Source organism: Myodes glareolus, chromosome 2, assembly GCF_982192425.1.
Source record: "Myodes glareolus chromosome 2, mMyoGla1.1, whole genome shotgun sequence".
Taxonomy (NCBI): Eukaryota; Metazoa; Chordata; class Mammalia; order Rodentia; family Cricetidae; genus Myodes; species Myodes glareolus.
In genome coordinates this window covers 111,355,204-111,371,616 of record NC_142027.1, presented here as the reverse complement: position 1 = coordinate 111,371,616, position 16,413 = coordinate 111,355,204, and the positions used below count along the sequence as shown (strand labels likewise).

At 49.8% G+C, this 16,413-nt stretch overlaps 2 protein-coding genes and 1 non-coding gene across 4 annotated transcripts; 1 reads left to right on the top strand and 2 right to left on the bottom strand.

The window, feature by feature from the left end:
• Positions 1 to 1,021: 1,021 nt before the first annotated feature.
• Bud23 (BUD23 rRNA methyltransferase and ribosome maturation factor) lies at positions 1,022 to 10,971 on the bottom strand. 2 transcript variants are annotated; one of them, XM_048433814.3, is made up of 12 exons: positions 10,844 to 10,971; positions 10,715 to 10,752; positions 8,195 to 8,290; positions 8,020 to 8,102; positions 7,710 to 7,806; positions 6,279 to 6,375; positions 5,439 to 5,489; positions 4,697 to 4,782; positions 4,226 to 4,271; positions 3,918 to 3,976; positions 1,685 to 1,774; positions 1,022 to 1,564 (listed from the first exon to the last, which is right to left on the bottom strand). In XM_048433814.3, the coding sequence occupies exons 1-12, from the start codon at positions 10,889 to 10,891 to the stop codon at positions 1,510 to 1,512; spliced, it is 846 nt and encodes a 281-aa protein (XP_048289771.1). In that variant the 5' UTR covers positions 10,892 to 10,971; the 3' UTR covers positions 1,022 to 1,509. The 2 variants fall into 2 exon arrangements, with proteins under 2 accessions (XP_048289771.1, XP_048289770.2); XM_048433813.3 differs by lacking the exons at positions 10,715 to 10,752; positions 10,844 to 10,971 and adding an exon at positions 10,561 to 10,677.
• On the bottom strand, positions 2,188 to 2,319 carry LOC125400218 (small Cajal body-specific RNA 20). The gene has a single exon (XR_007231904.1).
• A 104-nt stretch (positions 10,972 to 11,075) lies between the features above and the next one.
• Dnajc30 (DnaJ heat shock protein family (Hsp40) member C30) lies at positions 11,076 to 15,941 on the top strand. Its single transcript, XM_085682231.2, has one exon. The coding sequence runs from the start codon at positions 11,099 to 11,101 to the stop codon at positions 11,759 to 11,761; it is 663 nt and encodes a 220-aa protein (XP_085538357.1). The 5' UTR covers positions 11,076 to 11,098; the 3' UTR covers positions 11,762 to 15,941.
• The last annotated feature ends 472 nt before the right edge of the window (positions 15,942 to 16,413 follow it).

Sequence of the window (16,413 nt, the reverse complement as noted above, 5' to 3'; positions counted from 1 at the left end):
CGCAAACAACCAACGCTCTTAACCACCAAGCCATCTCTCCAACTCCCAGATCTTTTTTATTTATTTATTTTAATTTTGTTTAAGTCTCACTAGGTAGTCCTTACTATTCTGGAACTTACTAGGTAGATCAGGCTGACTTCAAATTCAGAAGTCAGAAGTCGGCTTCCCGAGTGCTGGGATTAAAAGGGAGCACCACCGTGCCTGGCTGTTTATGTGTGTGTCTGTCATGTGAGTGCAGATACCTGTGGCAGCCAGAAGAGGGCATTGGATCCCCTGGTGCTGGGATTATAGCTGGTTATGTGCATGCTCTTAACCACTGGGCCATCTCTCTAGCCCCTAAAAAAAAAAAAAAAAAAAAGTACACATGTGCCTGAGTGTAGGTACATGTGTGAGGAGATCAAAGGATAACTTTGGTTCTCACTTTCTGCTTGTGCAAGGCAGGATCTTTGTTCACTGTGTACAGCTGGCCCATGAGTGTCAGGGACTTCTGCCTAACTAGCAGCATTACTGTATCCGCTTTACCTGGGTTCGTGAATCTGAACTCCTAATTCACGTGGCGAGAACTGTACCCACTGAGCCAAAGTCCCGGATCTGATCCCTGGGAGATACAACTCTAAGGGTTAAGGCCCTTAGACCCCTCACCTTCCCTGTTCAATGCCTTCCTAGGGAGATACATATGTATCAAATGTCCTTAGCCTGGACACCACACATCCTAGAGCAGGACCTGCACTTCTGACCACTTGCGATTGTCCCAACAGCCTGAGGTCACCAAGTGCTAAGATATTTAACACCTCCCACGTGAGGCAAGGGACACCTCAAATACCCGAACCCCATTCCCAACCTTGCATGGCATTATGACATGAGAGATGAGTCCTGAGATTCAAGGAACCTATCTGTGCCCCTCCCAAGATGGAAGAAAGCTTCTGTTCCTTCCAGGTCTTTAAACCCAGTTCCTGGCTAGGAGCCATGCAGTGGTCCCCAACAAAGGAACCGGAGACACGGGTTAATATAGAGCCACCAATTACTTAGAAACTAAGTTAATGTATTTAGGACAAAATAAAACATTCTTAGAAAATTTTTTTCACTTTGTGTTTTTAGAACAGGTTTTTGCTCTGTAGTCCAGACTAGCCTAGAACTTTCCATCTTGCTGCCTCAGCCTCCAAGGAGGGTGTTGGGATTACATGATCTGGGCTGCCAAACCCAAATCCCTGGAACACTTTTAGTGAAAAAAATATTTTGAGAAATTCGCAACTTTTCTAAAATACTATGTTGCTAGCTGCTGAGGTAAACAGTTCAATCTAGAAAATTCCTCAGAGGCAGGTCCTGGGTTGGACAGCTCCCAACCTCTGTTCAGAGTGGGTGGCCAGGGCCGTCTGCAGGACTGGATGCAGGTGTGGGTGGCCAGGGCCGTCTGCAGGACTGGATGCAGGTGTGGACGGCCAGGGCCATCTGCAGGACTGGATGCAGGTGTGGGTAGCCAGACTCTCCACTTGATTAGATGCAGAGCCCTCAGAAGCGGGGCTTGCGCTTGCGGCCAGTGTACTGGGTGTCAGGTCTGACCTCCCTGCAGACAGACAGAACAGACTCAGGAGAAGGAAGAGCTCTGTGACCATAAAAGCAGGTTACGTCTTGGTGGCCACGGCCTCACCCTCCCTGCCACCCACCACCCCCAGTCGATACTCACTTGCCCTGGCGCCTGCGCCTCTCCTTCTTCTCCAGGACCCACTCCCGGCTCTTCTTCACCAGGTCCCGCCGTGCCTTCTTGTGTGGAGCCCTAGCCAGAGACAGAAGGGAGAGGGTGGCTAAGCTGTCACGGGGAGGGGGAGTGTTAGCTCTGAAGCACCCTCTTCCCATCAATCACCTCCACTCTGGACACCTCTGTAATAGGACCAGAACCCTGGTTTAGCAGAGCTGTGGGGCAAAGTCCCTGTCCCTACAATGTATCACTAGGCAGATGGCCTTGTGTCTGGCACACACCTTATCTATACGGTGACTCCAGGAAGGAGTAACTCAAAAAAAAAAAAGAAAAGAAAAGAAAAAAGAAAGTAACCTGGTTGTGTCCAAGGAAAGCCATGGAACCTGCACAGTCCAATGCTGCCACGTAAGGTCCCTGTCTGGGTTGGGGCTCAGTATGCCTGGCAGAAGCCAGTGTCAATTCCCCCACCCCCACCCCACTCCAGCTTCTGTCAATGTCTGAGGCTGGAAAACAAGGCTGCCCGCTCATGGCAGCCCTGACGACAATGCCACTCACAGATCATCTTGGCCTCTAGCCCTGGCTGAGGAGGAATGTGATCCCCAAAGCCCAATGGACAAAAGGCCCACGGAAGAAAGGGAGTCTGCGCACCCACCCACAGCCACAATCCCACTGGCTGCCGGGATGAAGTGATCCAGCCTAGCTTGAGGGAGAGCTGCCGGCTGCTTCAGTATGGACTGTGGCCCCTGGGTGCAGACAGGAGCCATGACCCAGCCTTGTCAAACCTTCCCCTAGCAGAGGCAGAGTAGGGCTCCAAGAGCTACTCAGCATTTGTAGCAGGGGCTGGGCTACGTGCAGCAACCCAGGCCACCAGGAAAGAGGGGCAGGCCACATGAGGCCAAAAGGGAGTCACGGAAGGAGAGGAGGAGCGGCCATGTTGCTCCTGGAAGTCAGGGGACAGGCGCAGTCAGAGGTTACTGTAAATGCAGGGGATCCAGAGGTCATATGGAACACACGGAACACTGTGGGTGCAGTAAACGGGAACATGCTGTGAAATAGGATATTGTTTTAAGTAAAGTTGTGTTATATTTGTTTGTTATGTTTGTATTGCAGACTGTTTTACTGTGTAAAGGTGTGTTACATTTGTTCATGCTGCATTTGTTTAATGTGTAAAGGTGTGTTGCTGTTTCACCTTGCCTGCCTAAGGCACCCGATTGGTCTAATAAAAGCTGACCAGTGAATAGCTAGGCAGAGGAGGGCTAGACAGGGCTGGCAAGCAGAGAGAAAACGGGGCCCAGTCAGCCAGGGGTCAGCCAGCCAGCCACAGAGGAAGCAGGATGGACAGAGCGTAGATAAGGTACACAAGCTTCGGGGCAGCGCACAGATCAGCAGAAGCAGGTTAAGTTAAAGAAGCTATCTAGAAACAAGCCTCATAACCAATAAGCCTCCTTGTCATGATGTAGGGCCTGGTCTAAGAAAGCCTGCTACAGGAACAAGGGGCCAGCCACTAAAGAAAGGCAAGAGAAAGTCATCCAAGTGGGGGAAAGGAAAGGGCAAGTGACCACGGGTGTCAGGAGTAATGGGGCAGGGAAGTGACGCCATGTGGAAACCTGCCTCTTCTCATAGTGAAACGGAAACAAACGGCAGGTGAGCTGGCTGAGAACAGGAACTTGCGCGTAAGCCTGGCCCCTGACCCTTGACCACTCCTTTCTTAGCTCCCCTGCTCATTCCCCATTGAGACACTTCTAGATGTTTCTACTTGGCTTTGCTGAGGAAGTACCAGGCATCCAACTCCCTCCATGCATCTTAGGGTCCCTCGTCAACACGCTAGTGTTGGTTGGTGACATGTGCTCTATGTTAGCTGTGTTGAACGGTCTGGGCATCCGTCCCCAAACTGTGAGCTATGTGCGTGGATAGGAAGACTCTAGAGGGTAGAGATGAGGACGCAGGAGCCAGGGATCCAGGCTGTAGTTGAAAGGGGCTGGGGGAGGCCGAGAAGGGGGGACGTCACAAGAACACCCTGCCAAATGTGTGAAGGGGCTGTGCAGGCTCACACAGGAAGCTAAGGCACTGTGGCTGTCCTGGTACTCAGCCTGAGGAGGAGGCACATCTGGTTGTGACATCACTTTGGCACTGCAGCTGGCTCTAACCTGACTAAGGTGAGAGTAGAGAAAAATGCCCGAGCCCTTGCCTGGGTCCCGCACCTAGGCCCCTCACACCTTACCTTTCACTGGTGAAGGCGAACTCGGTGGCCTGGTCTGCATCCTGACTTTCAGTCAGCCCCTGTGGAAGACAAAGCTTCTGAGTCGCCCTGGCGCTCTCTGCCCCAACATAAGACATGTGTGCATTCAGGCCTTAGTAACCCCAGCAGGCCTAAAAGCCAGGCTACAAGGGTTGGTGGTCCTTCCCAGGACCTGCAGAGGTCTCAGTTGGGCTCTGTGCAAGGGATTAGGGAACCCTAACCAATGAAGCCCTCCCAGCATGCTCTTATGCTGGGAGTTATAAGGCACCCTGGGAGCCCAAGACCCTTACCTTTGGCAGGGAGGTGGAAGGCCCAGAAAACAGACAGAGGTAGAACCTGAAACAAGGCAGAGCAACGTGAAGCCTGGCTCACAAGGCCTGGCAGGAAGAGACAAGCCCTGCATCTTTTGTGGCCCTGTCCATCTACCCGGCATCCCTTTGTTTACTCAGTAGCCTGCAAGGGCCCCAGCTGTGTAGACAGCGCTTGGCCCAGCACTCACTGTGTATGTGTATAGCATGAAGTCGAAGTCAAGCTCAGTCATCACTCCCCAAGACACTCTCCACCTCATGTTTGACAGCGTCTCACTGTACTAAAGCTCCCCATCCAGGAATCTGCCTGTCTCCGTCTCCCCAGCGCCTCGTTGGAGTTACGAGCAAGCACACCACGCCTAGCCTTTTACACGGATGCTGGAAATGGGAGCTCAGGCCCTCACGCTTGTGCAGCAAGCACTTCACCCGCTGAGCTGTCGACCCGCCACTTACTTCTTTGCTTTGGCACTGTTGGGGAAGTCCACCACCACGCCGCCGGTGAAGCCTGCCCTCGTGGCCTGGGTTGTGATCAGCTCCAGCTGAGGAGAGAGGGGCCAGAGAGCAAATGGAGGCGTGGGAGGGACAGCCGCGCTAGAGATCCTCAGCCCTCATTGGTCAGAATCTAAAGCACAGTCTAGCTAGACCTTTCTGACTCAGAGGCCTCAAAAGCCACCAAGGCACAAAGTGGGTAGTCTCTGGAGCCCCACCCTGAGGAGAGTGTCAGCACAAAGCGGTTCTGCTCGTTCCCATGTTCTGGTCCAGGGACCCATCTCCCTACCCTCAGAAAACCAGATTCCATTCTAAGCCCTAAGTCCTGCCACAGAAGGCAGAACTGCTGAGGTCCTCTAGCCGTAGGGTTATGGAGATGCGTCACATCATGGCACATTCCAGGACGCGGCCTTATCTGTTTCCATTTTTCTCTCTCTGTGCTGGGGATGGAGGCCAGGTCCTCATGGATCTAGATGAGCACTCGACTACTAAGCCACATCCCCAGCCGCCCGCCATCTCATCTGCCAACAGAAAACTGCACACCCCCTCTCAGGGAGCCATCTGGGGTCACTGTGCCATCACTAGGGTGCTCCTTCCCTCTTTTCCACCGGTCTGCAAGAGTTCCTTGTTCTACCATGGCAAGAGGCAGCTAAATGGAGAAGGCTGGTCCACACCCCGCCCCCGGCAGATCTAGATAGCTGCTCACCTGCTCCGAGTTCTCAGGGTACAGCTGCAGGACAGCTCGGGCCCCACGGACCTGTGAGCAGCAGAAATGTCATGACCATGTAAGCTGATGGCCACAGCGCACTTCACTTACTAAACATTACAGAGCTCCCGTCACAGGCAAGGCTCAGAGCGCCATCATGAACAAAACTCCTGAACGGGGGCACTCGCTGGTCAGGCAGGCATTTACCTTACAGCTGTGGCGAGTGACAAAGGAAAACATGGGGCCTGCCTGAAACCTAAGCCTTTGGGAGGCAGAGGCAGGAGGATCACTACATGCTCACGCCCAGCATAGTTTACACAGTAAGTCCCTGTCTCAAAAGAAAAAAGACAAGAAGCAAGAATTACGCAGTAAGTGTTGGGATTGAAGGCGGCACCACAACACCTGCCAGGAATTTTTTTTAATTAAAAAAGAAGGAGACAGTGCAGGGAAGTGCAGAGGACACGGGCACTCTGTGTGCTGAACATGACGTCACTCCCCGCCCTCAACTGCCTCAGATGCTGACTGCGATCGATGCTCCTGGGCTTAGTCAGATGTCTGCCCTTTGCACCTGGACCCTTTTTTTCCTTTTGCATTTTTGAGACATCGCTGGTTGACTTTGAATTTCCTAGGTAGCCACGGTTGGTCTTGAACTCCCAACTCTCCAGTCTCTGCCTCCAAGTGTTAGGATTCCAGGTCTATACCACTGTGCCCAACTGAGTCTTGAGAGGCTACATGTCCTTTCTAAACAGTTTTCCCATCATGACCTCAATGTCATCCTTGAACTTCTGAGGCAGGAGAATGACAGGCAGACAGAACCAAGAGGAGGGGAGCTATACTCACAAGGGCAGAGTACAGAGAAGAAAAGAAGCAGTAGAGTCGCCTGGCGGGGACGTCTGACTTCTTGTTTGCATTGCAGAGCCACTGAACAGCTGAGATGCTGGAAAGGAAGGGACCCAGTCAAGAGGGCCGACACCTCGCCAGTGACTCCTGAGGAATCTGCCATTATCCACCATGATAATACAATGCTACATACAGCTCCTGTCCTGCAGGTCAGTCCACTCTTGATCACTTCCTTTCAACACAGAACCAATTGGGGCAGCACTCCCTTCCTTCAGTTATTCCAGGAAAATGCTCTCTCAACCAACATCTATGTGTACGTCCAGGAGCCCAGGCCGTTACTGCCCACCTACCCCTTCACTCTCTGCGGACCGTCAGGGAAACCCACTGGACAGCAAGCACGTACACCCAGCCATTCATCCACCTTTTCCGTGCTTCTGCTGCAGCTATCAAGGCTTGTACCCTCCCCCACCCCATCCCACACCTCCTCACTGCTGAGGTGACAACCATGGGCAGCGACAGTTCATATTTCTAAAAGCAATTTTAATGCTCCAAAGCTGGTTATTGAAGTCCAGGGGCTGGAGAGATGGATCCGTGGTTTAAAAGTACTTGATGCTCTTGTAGAAGACACAGGTTCAGTTCCCAGCACGCGCACAGCAGCTCACAGACATCTCTAGTTCCAGAGAACTGAACACTGTCTTCTAGCCCCCACAGGGACCAGGCATGCATGTGAAACACACACACACACACACACACACAGGCCAACATGCTCATAAAATAAACATCTTTTTTTATTTAGTTTTTCAAGACAGGGTTTTTCTGTGTATGTAGTCCTGGACACCCCGGAACTCGCTGTGTAGACTAGGCTGGCCTTGAACTCAAAGACCCACCTGCCTCTGCTTCCAAAGTGTTGGGATTAAAGGGGTGCACCACCACTGCCTGGGAAAATAATTAATTATAGGTCACTGTGTCTATAATCCCAGCAATGGGGGAATCGGAAGCAGAGCCAGGCAGATGCCTGGAAGCTCACTGGTCAGCTAATCTGGTCTGTGTGACAGTGGTCCAAGCCAATGAGAGCTTGTCTGAAACAAAAGGCAGAGAGTCTGAGGACCGATACCTAAGGATGCTTCCTTGCCTCCACCTGCTGTACCCACATACAAGAATGCACGCACACACAACTATATTTTAGCAGCCTTTCTCTTTTTAAATCACAAAATCTTAGAAGATGTATGTTTGTTTAATTACATTTATTTACTCCACCATGTGTGTTCTGTACCAAACAGGTTTGTCAGGCCTGGTAACAAGCACCTGTAATCAGAGCCAGCTCACAGGTCCAGAACATGTAAATTTTTAAATATCACGTATGCCTATTATGCAGCTGGGTTTAGGAAACACTGGTGTATGAAATTACAAGTAGGAAGTGAAGACCCTCACCTAATGCAGCCATCAAAAGAACCTGGTCGGAAAGGGATTCCCTGGCCCATGTCCCCTAGCAGCAGGTCTCCCTCTGTGTCTCGGTCCAAGGCAGCATCTACATGGGAGGAAAGGAAATATGGGTACTGCTGCTGCAGACAGGTGTGGTGGGCAGGCCTGTGATCTCAGCAACAGAAAGGCTGAGGCAGGAGCATCTCACATTGGGGACTGGTCTGGGCTACACGGCAAGACCTGATCTCAACCAGAAATCCAATTTAGCTGCTCCATACTCAAGAGGATAGCCACGTTGGTACAGACAGGGCAAACTTACCCAACATGGCAGAGCTGATGTCAATGCCCACCCAATAGTGCCCTTCCTCTGAGATATAGTCTCCACTCAGTCCAGTACCGCAGCTGTAGGAAACAACCCACAGGGGTCACAGAGCTGAATAGTAAAGACCCTCCACCCCACCAAGGCAATGAGACCTGGGGCCCCAGGACCTCACCCAATGTCCAACAGATAAGAGGGCTGACCCTCTGGCAGACAGAGGAGCTCCAATGCTCTCTCAGTCATCTTGGTCTGGATGTCAATCATCCGTGAGCTGGGAAGCAGAAAAACATAGGAGTAGTTAGAGTTTCTCTTAGATCAAAAGAGTTAGCAACTAGAGGTACTTTCTCCTAACTTTAAATTTTTTTTATTTTGCCTGGCAGTGGTGGCGCACACCTTTAATACCAGGACTCGGGAGGCAGAGGCAAGCAGATCTCTGAGTTCAAGGCCAGCCTGTTCTACAAGAGCTAGTTCCAGGACAGTCAGGGTTACATAGAGAAACCCTATCTCAAATAACAAAACAACAAAAAAAAATTTATTTATTTCATTTAGTGTGTATGTGTCTGCAAGCATGTGGAAGTCAGAAGCCAACTTGCTCAATTTGGTTCTCTTCTTCCAACATGGAGATTCTAGGGATCAAACCGAGTCATGAAGCTTGGTTATTAACCCCTGAGCTATCTCATCAGTCCTTGCCCAACATTTTAAACCTACAATTCTAACCTGAAACCAACAACTCAAATGCAGTTATTGAACTTAGTCCCATGATGGGCATGAAAGTTCCCACAAAATCCCACCACTCAAAAGGCCGGTATGAGACTAAGAGTTTAAGGCCAATTTGGGCAAGACCCTGCCTCAAAACAACATCAACAAAGTAAGCCCGGGGCTGGAGAGATGGCTCAGCGGTTAGGAGCATAACCTGTTCTTCCAAAGGTCCTGAGTTCAATTCCCAGCAACCATATGGTGGCTCACAACTATCTGTAATGAGGTCTGGTGCCCTCTTCTGGCCTGCAGGCACACACGCAGACAGAATATTGTATACATAATAAATAGTAAGCCCAAAAGTCCATCTGATACAGTAGCATGTCATTTTATCATGTACAGATTGTTAAGTGCACCAGCTGCAAGGCTGACAGAAGTAGAGCAAGTCACTCAGCAGAAGAGCAGTCAATGACTCTATATCTATGCTGGTTTGGATGCTCATTCCTTAGGGATACGTTCTCTCCGAGAGTCATCTGCCATATCTACTCCCGTCTACACGGATCAACAATGCACAAGTGGCATTTGTCTCGGGAGTGGAGCACTTGTCAACTCACAAGAGGCCCTAAATTCAAAGCCCTGTACCTCCAAAAAACGATTCGCCTCAGTAGTAAAAAGTGTGTGCCTGACCACACATCCTACCCCCAGTATCCGAAAACAAAAACCAGGTGTGGCAATGCACACCTCCACTGAACCAGAACCTGAGCAAGCACACCTCTGTGAGTTCAAGGGCAGCCAGGGCTATGTAGTGAGGCTCTGTCTCAAAAGGAAGGAGGGAGAGAAACAGTAAACAGAAGAACAGGACATGATTGTACATGCCTATAATCTCAGCATGCAGAAGGCTGAAGCAGGAGGGTCACTTCAAGTGAGGCCAATCTGGGTCACATAATGTGAACGTATCTTAAAAAAAAAACTAACAAAACTAGAACAAATAACCTATTATAATTATACTATATGTTTTATATAATCAAAGAGTTATTTCAATATGGAATCAGCAAAAAAATTGTGAGCTGTGTCTTTTTTTCACTCTCTACATTGTCATTCAGACTTAAAGAATTTTACTAGATAGCTATTGGGGGCCATATTAAACAGAATAGTTCTACACCTGGTCTGTCCAAAATCAAGGTAAATAATCACACACAACAGTTTCCATAGAGCCAGACATGCTGGACTATGTCTGCAATTTCAGCACTTGGAAGGTGGAGACAGTAGGTTCAGGAATTCAGTCACCTCCGATACACAGAAAGTTCAAGAATACCCTGGGCTATGAGAGACCATGTTTCAAACAAACAAAACCAAATAAACTATCGTGTAGAGGATTCAGACGTTTCTCTCAACGGTTTCCATAACAATTTAGTGCAATCACGCATTTAAATAAGAATCACAAGAAACCCATAATGAATATGTCCTCCCTCCTAATAGTATTCATTCCTTTCTGGGGGTGTGGCTCAATGGTAAAACTTCTGCCTAGAATCCCCAAGTGAGGGGCTGGGGGTGTGGCTCAATGACAGAGCACATACACAATATGACAGTATCCTACAGGTATCCTCTATGCCTACTTGACCACATGTTTAAAACACATTGTCTGCCGGGCGGTAGTGGTGCACGCCTTTAATCACAGCACTCGGGAGGCAGAGACGTGAGAAACTCTGTGAGTTCAAGGCCAGCATGGTCTACAAGACCTACAAGACAGGCTCCAGGACAGGCTCCAAAGCTAGAGAAACCCTGTCTCGGAAAATCCAAAAACAAACAAACAAACAAATAAATAACCACACATTGTCAAACGACCTAGTGTAAACTAGAGACGAAAACATCCACACTGAAACCAAGGTATCAAGATCCCTCCAAGAGTTCGACGGCTTAAAATCCAAGCGACGCCCATAATCCGGGCGACTCGCCGATCCCGACCCCCGATGCCATTCCACAGCCATGCCCTCCTCACTTGCGAACGTATTTCCGGGCTTCATTTTGGTCATAAAACTGTTGGGAAGAGAAAGATACATGGGATATGAGGGGAAGAATCCAAAAACAGGCATGCTAGAAGAAGACCAAGACCTGACAAGGTTCTCACCAGCTCAGGCGGTCCGCTGTGCTCCGGTCTCCGGCTACGAGACGCCATCTCTAGGGTACCGCGGCACGCTGGTGCCGGCAAGCCTCGGCGCGATGTTTTGACGTCATCAACCCTGCGATTACCCCCCCAACGTAGAGCTCACGCTCTAAACGGTCCCCGCCCATCTTTTTATTTGATTGGCTACAAGCCGGAGGCGCCGCTCACGATTCGTGGTTCCCATTGGCCGGCTGGGCACCGCCCAGTCCCCGCCACAACATGGCGGCCGCGCGCTGCCTGGGCTGGCCGCTGTCACCGCTATGGAGGCTGTGGCAGGCTCGGGGGTTGCCACAACATTCGGCCGCGGGCTGGTTCTCGCGAGGGAGGCCTTACTCCCGCACTGCCCTCTACGAGATGCTGGGTGTCCCCTCCACGGCCACGCAAGCACAGATCAAAGCGGCGTACTACCGGCAGAGCTTCCTCTACCATCCTGATCGCAATTCCGGGAGCCCCGAGGCCGCCGAACGCTTCACGCGCATCTCCGAAGCTTATCGGGTCCTGGGCAGCACCATCCTCCGTCGCAAGTATGATCGAGGTCTGCTCAGCGACCAGGACCTGCGCGGACCCGGTGTCAGGCCCTCTAGGACACCCCCGGACGATCCCCCTCCTCCTCCCCGCCCTCCTCCCCCTACCCCTCGGGCTCACTATGGCTCTCGGGCCTTTCCTGGCGACCGTCGCACTATGTTCGACTTTGACGCCTTCTACCAGGCGCACTATGGAGAACAGCTAGAAAGAGAGCGGCGTCTGCGCGCCCGGAGGGAGGCCCTTCGCAAAAAGCAGGAGGACCGGGCCAACAAGGAGCTACGCTGGGATGATACCCGAGATGCCACTTTCTTTATCCTCCTTTTCCTCATCTTCGTCTTCATCGGCTTTCGTATTTAATCGGAGAAACGGAGGGAAGGGGAATCAGCCCAAGGACTTGCCTTTCTTGACCTTTGAACTATTGGTCTTGGAATGAATTGACTACCTCTTGTGGCGTTCCCTTAACTCTCCTATCTGGCTGGTGATCAACACAGCCTTCTCCTATGGTCCAGGAAAAAAAAAAAAAGCTCTTCCGTGGCAAGAAAGAGGCCCCAGGAGAAAGATAACAGAAAACCAGAAATGTACGTGCTTTCCAGAGCCCCCCCACTGGGTGCCTGCTTGTTTCTAGAAGTTGCCTTCCAGATGTCAACTCCCAGAACAAGTGCTCTGGTTTTACCAGAAACCCCAGCAAGCTTTTTCTGGTCCCCTACCGCATGTTTATACCATGGGGCAGCACTTCCTCTGTAACCCTTGAACCGTGCCAATCTTTTTGTCCTCTGCCAAAAAGATTAATTCTTGGGGCTTGCCTGAAACTTGTCTTTCTGTGTTATCCCAAGCCACAGGTGAGACTTGATCAACGATCCCGCTGTGGCTGTAGCTAGCTCAGTGAGAGAATGCTAGCATGCAGCAGGCACTGGGTTTGGTCCCCAGCATTGCTGTTGTCCTGTGTCCCCTTTTGCCTCCAAGAAAAAAGTTAGTGAAAGATTGCCATTTTCTTAGGTCTGTTCCACACCGCCTCTGTCGTCTGGCAACAAGAAAGCAAAGCCCTTGAGTTAGAGGAATGTGTTCCTGTGTTCACACTTATCTAGGGTGTGACCTTGGGGAAGGTGCCCTGTGGGTGTGGTGGCAGAAGAGTAAATAATTTGCTCTCCTGAGGTCTATCACTATTACTCATATTCTACTCACGGTGGTGATGTAGGGTGATACTACTTAGACCAAGTTTTTGGGACAGTGTTCCTGTCCTTGGTCTGCCTTTTCCTAGCCACTTGCATTGCTAACTGTGCAGTCTGCTAACTGTAACAAGACTTAGAGCTTGAGTTCCTGAGTGTGGCCCATGCATCTGCCACATGGCATGATCAGAGGTGCCACAAGTCAAATCTTTCTAATCAGGCTCATGGATTGTGTGAGTAATTTTGGGCCCTGGAGTAGAAGCAGCAGGAAGCTCACTAATTAGGATGGAGATGAAGTCCAGATTGTAGTATGGGCCTGTAATCCACAGAGGAGACTGAGACTGGAGGATTGTGATCAGTTACATAGCAAGGCTTGTCTTTAAAAGGATAAGACAGGCATGGTGACTCACATCTTTAATTGGAGCTACATAGTGAGACTGAGACTCTTAATCTCAGGGTTGTGTGCTTGAGCCCCACATTGAGTGCCATTTATAGACATAAATTTCTGTCCCACCTGTTCCTGCAGTTGTTTAGTCCCAAAGAAACACACAGTTATATTAATTATAAACTGTTTGGCCTATTGCTCAGGCTTATTACTAACTGGCTTTTACGATTGAAATTAACCCATAATAATTCTTATCTGTGTTTAGCCACGTGGCTTGGTCCCTTTTCTCAGTAAGGCATTCTCATCTTGCTTCCTCTGCATCTGGCTGGTGACTGACTCTCTGCCTTTCCTATTCCCAGAATTCTAGTCTGGTCACCTCACCTATATTTCCTGCCTAACTACTGACCAATAAGTGTTTTATTAAACTAATACAAGTGACAAATCTTTACAGTGTACAAGAGCATTATCCCACAGCATAAGACCCTGTCTCAAAAAAAAAAAAAAGTTGAAAAATAGGTTCCTTATATGCTGCTGACCAAGGATTGTAGTGAGTTGTTTTTTTGTGTTTTGTTTTTTTGTTTGTTTTGTTTTTTTTTTTTTTTTTTGATTTTTGAGACAGGGTTTCTCTGTAGTTTTTGGTGCCTGTCCTGGAACTAGTTCTTGTAGACCAGGCTGGCCTCGAACTCACGGAGATCCGCCTGCCTCTGCCTCCCAAGTGCTGGGATTAAAGGCGTGCGCCACCACCGCCCAGCTTGTAATGAGTTTTTTTGGGGGAGACTTGTCATTTAGATTTGGGGAAATTTTTGTTTTGTTTTGTTTTTTGAGGTAGTCTCTAGTAACCCAGGCTGATCATGAACTCTCTTTGTGCCTGATCATGATCTCTTGACCCTTTGTTGTTGTTTTTGTTTTGTTTTTGATACAGGGTTTTCCTGTGTAACCCTAGCTGTCCTCTGCTCTGTGGATCAGGCTGGCCTCGAACTCAGAGACAGCTGCCTGCTTCTGCCTCCCTGAGTGCTGGGATTAAAGGTGTGCGCCACCACACCCAACTTTGTGCCTCCACCTTCTGAGTGCTGGTACACTCAGAAGTACAGAAGTACACAGGTGTGTACCACCATGACTCCGTTAGTTTTCTAGGTTTCGGGTTTTCCTTCCTTCCTTTCTTCCTTTCTTTCTTTTAAAGATTTATTTATTATGTATACAATGTTCCTCCTGCATTTACATCTATGCCAGAAGAGGGCACCAGACCTCATTACAGATGGTTGTGAGCCATCATGTGGTTGCTGGGAATTGAACTCAGGACCTCTGGAAGAACAGCCAGTGTCCTTAACCTCCAGCCCGGTTTTGGGTTTTCTTATACCAAGCAGTTAATAGTAACTTGTGGTCAGAGCTACAGTAGTCCTGTGGTCCCCTTACTTCTGACCCACACTGGGTGTAGGCTAGGACATCCTGAATTCAGGAGCACTCTGGGGCCGTGTGTAAAGCCAAGAAAGTAGAGATCCACAGCAGAGCTCAGGATGTGGCTCAGTTGATGCACAGAACCCTGGCTCCTCCCCCAGTACCCTATAAACCAGGCTGGATGTTGCTGTAATCTCAGCATTTTTTTGAATCACAGACAGGACTAGAACTTTCCATCCTCTGCCTCAGTCTCCTGAGTGTTAGGATTTCTGGCATGGGCCACACACCCACATGGATATAGAAGGCTTTCTGGAGGACTACCACACAGTGGTTCCCTCCTCCCAGGATTGTAGTGAGTTTTCCCTTTCCCTACTTCCCGTATGCCCTAGCAAGAAGATAAACTTGGCAGTGGACATTATCCCTGCCTCCGTGGCTCTTCCCCAGTCTGGCAATGAAGGGCGTGGTTGAAGGGGGCAAGCACAGAGCAAGGCTGAATACACAGCAGGCATGGGACTGAAGCGCGTGAGCCTAGTCAAGAAGATAGAAAACAAAGATTGTGCATCTGGTGATTGTCTTTTAGACAGATGGCTAAAATGGGCAAACTGAGCCAAATGCCCTCTTAGTGACCACAGTGTTTGCACAACCGGATTCCTTCCTTCTGAACTCCTTCCCAGATTCTGGCAGTCATTCACATGGTGCATCTTTGGCCTCCATCTTGGCTCCAGTATTAAGATAGGATGTGATACATGTATATATCCCAGCATGTGGCAGGCTGAAGGGAGACAGGTCTCAGTTTAAGGCCAGCCTAGGCTATATAGTGAGACCTTGTCTCAAAAAAGGGTAGAAGCAGGATGTGGTGGTAGACACATGTATTCCCAGCACTGGACAAGCAGGAGGATGACCCACGAGTTTGTGGACCAGCTGTGCTGACATAGTGAGTTTCAGGCTAGCTAGGGCTACACAGTGAGGCCCTGTTTCAAAAAGAGGAAAGGGAGTCGGGGTAGACCCATGAATGGCCCAGTAGGTTAAGGAGTTTGTCTTGTTCTGTCCTGGGACCTGCATGTTAGAAGGAGAGAAGGGACACCAGAACTTCTAACTTCCACATAAGTGCAGTGGCATGTGCATGTGTACCTACATACCTCACACAGACTGAATAAATACATGTTATTATAAGAGATGTGCAGGTTTGGACCAGGGAGTTGTTCTCAGTCATGACTGACTCCGGAGCTCCCCGCAGCACCAGGGGAATGGTCACCAACACTCGTTTTGTGAAACAGGGTCCTGTATCTTGAACCTGTGTGCTTCCTGGGAGGTCACCAGATGCCATGAAGGGAGCTGACAAGTCACAGGGCTCTCTGGGCCGTTGTCTGTGGGTGAAGATGGAGAAAAGTGGGACTATGGCTCAGCTGGCAGTGTATGCCCTGACTTCTGCCTGCAGCACGACTGGCACGAGCATGGTGGTGGCACCTGTAATCAGCACTCGGCGAAGGCAAGAGGATCCGAAGTTCAGTGTCATCCTAAGACACAGAATTTAAGGCTAGCCTAGGCTTCATAAGCCCTGTCTCAAAATAAATAAAGGATATTTACTTAATCTCAGACTTTGCTTTCTGTTCAGCTTCCCTGTGGTGAGCTGCCTGTAGATGACATCATAAGGAGTATGTCCCCCACTGGGTGCTAACCCCCAGGTAGGTTAGCTCTTAGATTCAACTTGCAACGTAGGTAGGGTGCTGCAGAGCCTCCAGGTGAGTAGTGCCCCTCTCTGTGTTAAAACCACAGAGAGCACCGGGCATGGAGCACACTGGAAACCCTAGGTTCCACTCCTAACATGGTATCCATGGAAATGGTGGTGTGTGTCTAGTACACAAGAAGTGGAGGAATAAGGATCAGAAGTTCAAGGTCTTCTCCAGATGCAGTAGAATAAACCTTTAAGCCAGCATTCAGGAGGCAGGAGCAGGCCCATCTCTGAATCTGAGGTCAGCCAGAGCTACATAATCAGACCCTGTCTCAAACCATAACAGCAAAACATAAAGACAGGATAGAGTGTAGTGCTTGGAGGTATGAGT

Bases quoted from the DNA above. Each gene is read 5' to 3' on its own strand.
- Bud23 (XM_048433814.3), bottom strand. From the start codon at position 10,891: ATGGCGTCTCGTAGCCGGAGACCGGAGCACAGCGGACCGCCTGAGCTG. The intron at 8,103-8,194 runs GTGAGGTCCTGG...TGTTTCCTACAG, and splicing joins TCTTATCTGTTGGACATTGG to CTGCGGTACTGGACTGAGTG. The intron at 4,783-5,438 runs GTGAGCAGCTAT...CTCTCTCCTCAG, and splicing joins ACCCTGAGAACTCGGAGCAG to CTGGAGCTGATCACAACCCA.
- Dnajc30 (XM_085682231.2), top strand. From the start codon at position 11,099: ATGGCGGCCGCGCGCTGCCTGGGCTGGCCGCTGTCACCGCTATGGAGG.